The sequence below is a fragment of the Olea europaea genome, chromosome 13 (assembly GCF_002742605.1).
Source record: "Olea europaea var. sylvestris chromosome 13, O_europaea_v1, whole genome shotgun sequence".
NCBI classification, from domain to species: domain Eukaryota; kingdom Viridiplantae; phylum Streptophyta; class Magnoliopsida; order Lamiales; family Oleaceae; genus Olea; species Olea europaea.
The window spans coordinates 2,257,007-2,267,754 of NC_036249.1; the positions used below are offsets into that span (position 1 = coordinate 2,257,007).

At 34.1% G+C, this 10,748-nt stretch overlaps 2 protein-coding genes across 2 annotated transcripts; one reads left to right on the forward strand and one right to left on the reverse strand.

Moving 5' to 3' along the window:
* The first annotated feature begins 2,375 nt into the window (after window positions 1-2,375).
* On the forward strand, window positions 2,376-5,854 carry LOC111407254 (protein CHUP1, chloroplastic-like). The gene is made up of 6 exons (XM_023036635.1): window positions 2,376-3,853; window positions 4,089-4,220; window positions 4,338-4,519; window positions 4,600-4,711; window positions 4,997-5,131; window positions 5,521-5,854. The coding sequence occupies exons 1-6, from the start codon at window positions 2,519-2,521 to the stop codon at window positions 5,692-5,694; spliced, it is 2,070 nt and encodes a 689-aa protein (XP_022892403.1). The 5' UTR covers window positions 2,376-2,518; the 3' UTR covers window positions 5,695-5,854.
* A 151-nt stretch (window positions 5,855-6,005) lies between these two features.
* Window positions 6,006-10,271, reverse strand: LOC111407255 (protein trichome birefringence-like 38). The gene is made up of 5 exons (XM_023036636.1): window positions 9,885-10,271; window positions 9,632-9,803; window positions 7,025-7,200; window positions 6,757-6,915; window positions 6,006-6,493 (listed from the first exon to the last, which is right to left on the reverse strand). The coding sequence occupies exons 1-5, from the start codon at window positions 10,184-10,186 to the stop codon at window positions 6,202-6,204; spliced, it is 1,101 nt and encodes a 366-aa protein (XP_022892404.1). The 5' UTR covers window positions 10,187-10,271; the 3' UTR covers window positions 6,006-6,201.
* Between the last annotated feature and the right edge of the window lie 477 nt (window positions 10,272-10,748).

A 10,748-nucleotide genomic window follows, 5' to 3' on the forward strand; every position in this document is an offset into this window, starting at 1 on the left:
AGACTTTTATTGTAACGTTATTGTATCGTCATTAGCCTAAAAAGGTGAAAAAAATGAAAAAAAAAACATGTTTTAGTGTATTGTGATTTCACTTTGATTTAGTAGATATTTAAATTTATAGTAAATATATTTAGCCCATGTTCAAGTCATATATTTCATGTTATCATAATGAGAAAATTGATCATTAGAGAGGAGGGTGGGTCTCACGCACGAAACAACAGGTCAACAAATGCGATTGGACTTGTGGGATAATGGTCCAAATTTTCATTTTTTTTTCAAAAATTTTAATGTCGTAAAAATAGACAAACAAAAAAATATACGACGAAATCGACGGTTTAAAATCGGACCAAACCGTTAGGTTTAGGTTTAAAATTTTTTCAAACCATTCAAAATGGTTTGATTTAGGTTTGAATTTTTCTCAAACCGATTTAAACGGTTTGACTTGAAAATTTGTCAAAAATCGATAAAATCGGACCGCTTATACGCCTAGGTCAACCTAGACTTGTTCAATTAATTAAAGAATAATGTTATTTATCTTTATTGGGGGGTCATCTGACATTAGAGCATATTCAAGAAACTCTTTAAATACAAAATACTCTTTACTTTAGAGAGTTAATATTTAAAAATGAATTCCAAAAGACTCTCTACTTTCATTTTTTAAAAGAAAGAGTGTTTGGCTCTTCAAATTTAGAGAGTCAAATTCACTCTCTATTCTTAATGTACAATGATTACATTTAATTCATTACAAATTTCAATGCTTTACAATTTAAAATTTTCAAATTACATTTGAATTAATCGGTCCTTAATATATAAAAAATTATACTTAAATAAAATATGCGAAGAAATTATTAAATAATTATTGAAAAAAAAATAAAGAATTAAAGTAGAGAGCTTGTTAGAGTATATGAAAAAATTACTTCTAAATTTAAAGATACTCTTTATTATGTATAAGATGCTCTTTATAAATGGAGAGCCTTTTAAAAATGCTCTTATATGATATTGAATGATAAGACCTATCAACGGGTCATATATTTACACATTTAATGGATTTTATCATTTCTTCTCTCATCTCCTTGACATCGTATAAAGATGATTTCCAACATGGACAAATAACATATTCTTATAATAATGCTATTTAGCTCTAGATGTCAATTAATTGATTGAAAAATTTTAAATATGATTCATATATCTTCATTTAAAATGTTCAATCATTTAAAGATATTTAATAGACAACGCACTAATGAAATTGAATATCATTATTTTATTTTCAATTAAAATGGTTTTATCTACACATTTAATTACTCTTCTTATTTCACTCTGCATCACCTACCAAATCATGTGGAGATTATCCCACTGGAAATATAAATGATTTTGTGGGTTTAACTTTTAATTGAAGTTCAAATATTTACTTGGATTTTTGAAGTTAATTTGAATTCAATTGGACTCATGTTTGGTAGGTGATTAATGAATCATTAATGTTATTTAACATAGTAGTTGGATTCAATTTAGACTTATCTAAAATAAAGATGCATTTTAATTAAAATGATCTTATCTGCTCATTTAATTACTCATAATTTGAACTTCAACGGAACTCTCCAAAAGTTAAAACCCTCCTGAGTTGAAAACTCGACCGTTACAAATATGCCTTCGGACATTTCCTATTTCTATCCGGATTTGTTAAAACATATTTACTGCTTCTCCAATAAAGAATCACAAATCCCACCTTCAGAAACGGTGCGTGATTCAAAACTCACTTGTACTTCGTCCACAACAAATTTAAGGACATAGCCGATAGCCAAATAAATAAATAAATAAAACAAACTATTTAATCAAACGGTCTTGTATAAGTATTTTAGATGACTTTAATATATTAACGAGTTATTAATTAAATAAATACAACAAACTATTTAGTCAAACGGTCGTGTATTAATATTTTAGATGACTTTAATGCGTTTTAAACAACGAGTTATGACTTATAATTGATCGATTCTCAATGTCTGATCCGATTTAACTAACATTGATCAATAAATACACACTTCAAAATTCTCACAAGTTCATTTATAGTAGCAATTTGAAATTCCCGCGAATCATATGTTTATATATGCAAGCTTTCGCTATTTTCTACAATTATTAATTAAATTTGCAAATCACTCGTATATATAAGAAGACTCGTGTCCCTCCCATGTCCATTGTAAGGTCGTAGTACTTCAAAATTCCTGCGGATCTTTTGTGTATAAGAGGAACTTTTGCCCTTTTCTAAAAATAAAAAAAATAAAAAATTCCTGGGTTCAACTTTTTTTTTTTTTTTTCCCTACAACTATTAATTAAATCGAGCGCGTGGCAGAGTTCAAATTTTAATATAAAACAATACTGTTTTTGTCAATTTCGGATCCTAGAAAGGTAGACCGTTCCTCGATATTGGTGACAGTGAATTCTCAGACTCTCAGAGTCCGACAGTGAAGCCATTTGAGGTCTTTGAGATATATTAGAGAGGTGATTCTATCTTCAGGGTGCAACAATGGTTGCTGGAAAAGTAAAAGCTGCAATGGGATTTCAAAGATCGCCGGCGAACCCAAATCAAAAACCAGACTCATCTCCTAAACCGCTGTTGTTATGTACACCAAGTTCAGCAAAGCAGCAGCAACAACCACAGAAGGGATCAAGCTCCAGGTTTGCCCGCTCCTTTGGCGTTTACTTCCCTCGCTCCTCTCCTCAAGTCCAGCCCCGTCCGCCGGACGTCACTGAACTCCTTCGCCTTGTCGAAGAGTTACGGGAACGAGAGTCCCTCTTGAAAACCGAACTCTTGGAACATAAGCTTCTCAGAGCATCCGCGGCCATTGTCCCAGTTCTTGAAAATGAGATTTCGATCAAGGATTCTGAAATTGAACGCTTCAAGAAAAAGATTCTATGTTTAGAAGCAGAAAATGATGCACTCAGACAAGAGGTTGAGATTTTACACACAGAATTGTCGAAACAAAACCAGAGGTATGAGGAAAAAATAAAGGCAACGGAGGTCGAAGTATATGATATCAAGAAATCCTTTGAAGAGAGACAACGAGAGGAAGAGTCATCATCGTCATCTTCTACGCCGAGACTTACAGATATTACCAACAATTATAAATCTAGCACTGTAACGAAAACTTTAAGAAAATGTGCCACCCAGAATTCCACTGTAGAGAATTTTGAAACTGGTATTTCTGGTAATGTAAGGTCTGAAATTGAGGAAAAGAAAGAAGATTCAATAGGAGTGGTGACAATTGAAAAGCCTCGACACTCCCTGTGTAATTATGAAGAAATCGTTGAGGGGATGAAATCCCATGCTCCACGCGTTCCTAAGCCTCCTCCAAAGCCAACGGCATCGCTTTTATCATCATTTCCGTCATCTACATTATCATCTTCTCTGTCTTCCCCTTCGTATGGTTCTTTATCCAATTCTGCCGAGAGGGTATTGGCAGAAATTTCAAACATTCCTCCTCCCCCGCCACCTCCTCCTCCGCCGCAAGTAAAATTGATTGCTCCACCTCCTCCGCCATCCTCACCTCCTCCTCCGCAAGCAAAAGTGACTGCTCCACCACCTCCTCCGCAAGTAAAAGAAACTGCGCCCCCGTCTCTACCTAGGTCCAACTCCAAGGGAGCGCCACCACCTCCTCCACCTCCACCGAAAGGACTGACACCAGTTCCTGCAAAGGTTAGGAAGGTGCCTGAGGTAGTAGAGTTTTACCAATCATTAATGCGGAGGGATTTGAATTCGCGACGTGACTCCGGCTGTGGCGCGGCCGATGCTCAGGCGGCAGGAACTACAACCAAAGACATGATAGGGGAGATTGAGAACCGTTCTGCGTATTTACTAGCGGTAAGTTGGGAATTACCTCTTATGGACATGGTTATATCTTTATTTAACCGCTTTTGCCACTCGAACAATGCCTTTCTGTCACTGAAATTGACTCGTCCTAACGTCCTTTATTGTACATTTGCTGCTGTTTTTCTTGGAATTTCGCTGAGGTTCTTACAGGATAAGAAGACAGTGGTTGGTTAGATTCGAAATCAAAATCGCATCTGATTATCAATTTTAATTATTTTAAATGCAGATTAAGAGTGATATAGAAACTCAGGGAGATTTCATTAGATTCTTGATTAAAGAAGTTGCAGGTGCTGCATTCACAGACATTGAGGATGTTGTTCCTTTCGTTAAATGGCTGGATGATGAGCTCTCCCACTTGGTACAGCTTTTTATATTGTTTAGTTTTCTTAAAGGATTAGACTCGGAAATGCTCAGAAATGGAGCATAGTTCGTTGTTGTTAACTAGTTAACCGTCTAATAAATCTTATGGGAATAGGTTGATGAAAGGGCAGTGTTAAAACATTTTGATTGGCCTGAGAAGAGGGCAGATGCATTAAGAGAAGCTGCATTTGCATATTGCGACTTAAAGAAGCTCGTGTCTGAAGCCTTGTCATTTCGTGATGATCCTAGACAGCCTTGTGATATTGCTCTCAAGAAGATGCAGGCATTGTTTGAGAAGTATGAAAATTTCCTAATTTTATTACGTACATTGTCGACAAATTGATAAATTAATTTAACTTCTGCGTTGTTGGCGACAGATTGGATCAAGGAGTTTTTAATTTGTCAAGGATGAGAGAATCAGCTGCAGAAAGATACAAAGCATTACGTGTTCCAATTGACTGGATGCTAGACAAGGGATGTCAAAGTCAGGTGAGTTTTTTTGTTTGTTCTGAAATTCATTTGTGTACAATCATAAGTTGGATATGGATTAGATTCAAAGGCTTGATTTTTATCATGAAGTTATTTTTCTTGTTTGCATATGATTGTGAAGGCAAAATGGCTATGTCCCTGTGTGAAAGTGACATTGAATTTGTGCATCTGTAATAAAAATGGGCTCATTCTTGACACCCTCGTGAATTGAAACTGTGCATATGCCATTCTGATTGGGAAATAACCAAATGGACTTTACTGCAATATGCGTACGAAATTTTGCAGATCAAGCTGGCAGCTGTGAAGCTGGCAACGAAGCACATGAAGAGAGTCTCTGCAGAGCTCGAAATGGTTGGAGGTGGCCCCGAAGAAGAAGACCTTATCGTCCAAGGTGTTACATTTGCATACCGAGTCCATCAGGTACTAAAAAATGACAAAATTTATGATGCTTCTTTATCTGGTTAAACATGCTATTAGTTAGCTAAATATCATGTTTGCCATCAAGCTTGTTTAAAAGTAATTGCTGAAGTTTGCCTTTTGTTTCGAATTGGTCTTTTGGTTAAAATCCGTTAATTTCTCAAATGGAATATAGAACATCAAAGCAGAAATATGACGTAGAAAAAGTAGGGACCAAACTAAAATAAAAAGTTATCTTCAGAGATCATTGTAAAACTTCATTATAACTTGAGCGACTAGCAGAATTTTTTTACCTCTTTGGTCATGCAAGATTTTTGGTCTCCATGTAGCCCAATGTGAAGATTTTGCCGAGTTTTCACAGCTTATTTTACTTGTACGTCATGTTTTTACAGTTTGCGAGTGGGTTTGATGTGGAAACAATGAGGGCATTTCAGGAGCTGAGGGACAAAGCTAGATCATGGAATGTACAATGCCAAAATCAGCAGCAACAGAAATTTGTTTGCAGGTCTTCTACAGCTTTTGCTAAATCTGTAGCAAACTCAGCTTCAGAATTTCACAATATATAACATGAACAATTTGTGAATATCATGGCAGGCATTTAGTCTTCAATATATATTAAAGATTCCCTTTTAACTATGGATTCACACAAGTTTTTTTATTCTAAATCCCAGAAAACTTTAATGGATAAATGAGCAATTAGATGTTTCTGATTGCTTCGACAATCAATTTGCTTTTGCATTCTTGTGTAATCTCTATTTATTGTTTTCTTCCGAATAATTGCAATCATCATGACTGCAAGTAGACAAGAGACGTGAGGAAATGTGTCCAACAAAAAAGACTACTTGTTGCACGGTATCCCTTTTGGTCTTAGAGACGATTTAGTAGTTACCTACAAAAGCCTTTCTTTCAAGTAGACTCTTATTACAGCCCATATTCTACATTTCCTGTCTTATTCTCCATTCATAAATCACAACTACTAACCATACTTTCCAATGCCTCCACAAATGTACAACAAATCTGTTGAAGAAAATCAAAAGCAAATATAAGTAAAAATTCTCTCTTCTTTTGAATCATCACATGACAAGTGCAGCATATAGAAGCTGATTCCAAGTATCAGGCAATCCAGGTAAGCACCAATGGCTACAATCAATACCCGAATGTTCACCGCTATAAGCCGATGGGTGAGCATCTTTCCTTAATTGGGACAAGGTGGTGATATCTAGAAGATATACAGGTTTTTTTATTCTGCTCAGTACTTTGTTAACAATAGAAACTTCTGGGGGTGTCCCTCCTGGATATATCGATCCTGATAGTGGTTGTTGTTCACCGTAGCAGTTCTTTGATCCCGACCTCCAATCCCTTCCCCTGTTTCAAATAGAATCAACCACTCATCATCCTAATGCGAATTAAAGTTTCTGTTACAGTTAGAAGCCATCAAAGTATATATTCATTATGGGTTACGAGGGTAACGAGTTCTCATGAATGAAACTGTTGAAAAATCGATGCATCCCAAATCATATAACTAAGATGACCTCGAATTCTTGGTTAAAAATGAAAAAAAGTGATTGGCATCTTATTGATCTTGCTTCATTCGGAAGAGATAAAATGGATGATGATAAATGACTTACTGATAGTGAGTGGGAGAGATTCCCTGGAAGAACACTTTCGTTTTTGTTGGATCAACATTGAGATCAACCCATCGAGCCCATGTCGTCAAACCTTTGTAAAATGCCAGTAAACGGTCCATATCTTTGGATATAGTAGAGCCATCTTGTACATAATCCCATCTGCAAAGACAAGATAATCAAGACATTCTCTTTTCCTTTCATTCTACATTATTACTTTCTCCGATTTACAAGAACAGAAGAACAAGATTTGGAATTTAGGGTTGCGTACGGTTGCGATTTTCCTTTATGAGTCCACCAATGCCATGTATTGAATATAAGCATATCCATTCCTTTCCATGCATTTCCTTGTTGAATGGAGTCCAGTTTCAGCACTCGCCCGATATTTTCTCTCTGTATATCTACCAAGTACGGAGTACGATAAAGAAGAATGGAAACTCCATAGTCCTGCAACCACAATTGAGTTTATATTTATTTGCAAATTATAAGTTTGTTTATTGTCCTATTTTTCCAAATTCAAATCAAGAAAAGATTTTGAAAATTAAATATTGCTTGAATCCTGTCAACAAAAAATAAAAAGTGTATTTCTTGAATCAAGATTGAGGAAATATAAAATCTTATTCTTTACACGATATTGTTACATATTACGAATCAAATATAAACTTGATAAGAGAGATGTTTATGAAACAGGGACTTTAGATAGGAATTCACCTCAGCCCTTGATTTCAAGAATTGAGGAAATATAAAATCTTATTCTTTACGCGACATTGTTACATATTACGAATCAAATATAAACTTGATAAGAGAGATGTTTATGAAATATGGACTTTAGATAGGGATTCACCTCATCCCTTGATTAGAAGGGATTCCCCTTCTAATCAAGGGCTGAGGTGAATCTCCGTTTAATACCCTATCTAAAGTCCTTGTTTGACTAGCATTTCTGACTTGATAATTGATGCGTTAGGAAAAGCTAAAGAACGGTTAGATTCTACTTTTTATATTTTAATCACTGTTTTATTGGTGCACTCTTTACTTAACAACATAGAATAAGAATATAAACCCCATAATGATGTTTCTAGAGGATAATTATATCAAACTGACTTTTTAATTTAATTTTATTTAATATATAACCTTTTTAATATTTTAGTAATAAAATTACCATTTTATACAACGACTCCAATTAGAAAGCAGCTAATATTTTGACCAATAGATGCTTTAATAATATCTTAGAAAATTCATATTTTTACTTGAAGGAAATAATTTTAAAATAGTTTTATTTATAAATAGATGGTACTTTTGTGTCTATTAGAATGTGTTGTTGAAAATAAAATTTAATCGTTCAAAAATGATTTATAATTTTTATTTTTCAAACGTTTACGATTTGAATTCTCGGTTCACTTATTAAGCCCTTGTTCGAAAGTGATATTTGAAAATTACTTTTTCCATCCTCATTTTTAACCATAAATTCTTCAAAAAAGTTATTTTCACATTTCACCATAATTTTTTCGTATTTTTTAATCACAAATTTTGGAAATAATTTAATTTTCGAATAATTATTTCTACAAAAGCAAGAAAAAATACTTTTAAATATGAAAACAATTTAAATATTTTTTAGAAATCGGACTACAATCTTCGATTCCAATTCAAAAATGTTTGATTTCGATTGAAATGTTCATATCTAGTGCGTGTTGTCTCTCTTATTCTCTAGACACACGTAATTATCCCATTACTATTCAGAATCATGAACCCTGTCCAATGCAGTTATGTTTGTCCCCAAGTTCAACATCTCTCTCACGTACACACGCATGTACATCAAGAAAATGCAAGGCAATATAATTTCGTGGTTATAATTGGTCAACATATTTCTATCATCGATGAAAATGGTAGTCTTTTTCTTACACTATTCAATTTTCGGTTGTTTCATCTATATATTTTGAGTATATTATTTCTTATTTCAGTAAAATAAGTATACTTAGTCCGTGTTTGGTTTAGATAAAAATTAGGTTTTTAATATATTTTTGATGAAAGATGGTGGAATGAGTGATTGAAAAGTTGTGAATTCTTTGAAATGTGTAATTAAAATTAATTATTAACTTTCATTTAAATTTTAATCTAACTTTTTAGTGGAATCAAATTGGGGCTTACTTATATAATTTGTAAATCTGAGTTCATACATAACAACAACCGTCAATCTGGAAGCTAAAACTACTTATGATTTTCATTGACTTAAAGCAAGAAAAAAGAAAAAATAATAAAATAAAATAAAGTGTCTTAAAATTTTTCCCCTCTAATGTGAAAGTCGCCCACAAGTGTTGCATCACATTTCACATCGTAGAAGGTTGATGATGACTCGTAACTATACTTTTAAAGATGGAAAAATATAAGACTCTATATTATATTAATAGTAAGTCGATCAATCTAGAGCTCGAATAAGTCTTGAGTTCTAAAATTGACATTTTCAAACAAGCCATCGTTTTGTACAAACCTACTAAAGGTAAAAGTCTCACGTCTATTAAACATAAAAATAATAATCAAAATGTAAAAAGTAACAAGGTGTCAAGATTGACCACTCGGTATGGACAACTTTAAATTAGAAGAGTAAACAAAAATCGCCAATCCAAACCGAAACCATCTTAGAATGGATTATGGATCTATGTACATGGTACCAAACCAACAACTTAAAAAAATAATGATAAAAAAAAAATTAAAAAAAAAATAATGAATCGCTTTGATTTAAAGTTATTTATGCTTGCAACCCTTTGAATTTTTGCTATGATTGGAAGCAACAAAAGGTGGCAAATAGGAAATCCAGCAAAAAAGTGTCTATAATTTGTTTCTATTAAAATATGCAAATAGAAAGAGAAAAAAAATTTCTAACCTGAAATGTTACAGCAGAAAGTGAATCCTTCTTGACGAAGCTGGTCTTGGAATTTGGTACAGAAGCATGTATCATACAAGCCAGAGATTCCCACTGATTCAAACTCAGTGAGTCACCTACAAACATAATCTTCTTCCCCCTCCATCTTCTCAGAAACTCCATCCCATCAAATCTGCAAAAGAACAAAACACGTTTAGTTTAGTAGTGGGCGACTAGACAATACTAAAGAAGAAAAAGAATCTAAAATCTGTACCTGGGCAAGTCACAAGAGTCTGGTTTCCATGAATACTTAAGATACTGTTTATCAGGGCGGCCATACTTTTGGCAATCAAACTCAGGTTCAAGAAAAGGACAACTTGAAGATTGATAAAGAGGATATGAAGTATCAATAACCCATTTGCCTTGAAACATATTGCACCCACTTAAGAGTTCTCTATCCCTACTAACATTATGCACCGACGGTGTCGTGGCATCCGGCAGTAGTGCTGCAGATGCAAATAACAGATACTGAAGGAGAAAAAATGATAAGGTTTGATACAAAAAGTTTTTCTTCATTATTGAGTTTCGTTACATGAGAGAGGGGGACACAGGTGAAAGTAATAACAAACAAAAGTAATGAAGAAAAAGCTGTGTACCATTTATATTCTTGGTTCACATGGTTCGCTTGGACCGTCGGTACAGAGATATATCAATTTTTATTTGTCCAACATGAGTTGGGACATCTTGGATTTATTAGACAAAAAGTGACACCTCATTCGCTTTATTGGAACTTAAAAAATTATTCTTGTCATCTGGATTTTTATTTATTTTTTTCATTTTTTTGTGTGTTTCTACTTTCTAAAAAAAGTTGAACCCCAACCTTAAGGGTTCCCCATCGCGCCTGTCCTAGAGTATCGTGAGGGAGGTAAATCGTAGGTTATGCTTCCAAGGGTACAAGGTGGAAGGCTGCTTGTACACTTGTACTTACCCAAGAGCCAAATTTATATTTCAGGATTCAAACCCTTGACGCGACAGCCTCAAGTAAAGTTGGATTTCTTCACCCTCTTCTTTTATCACTTGGAGATGTACCTTGGGGGCGTGTTTCTACTTTCTATGATAGTGTGAAACGGAGATACCT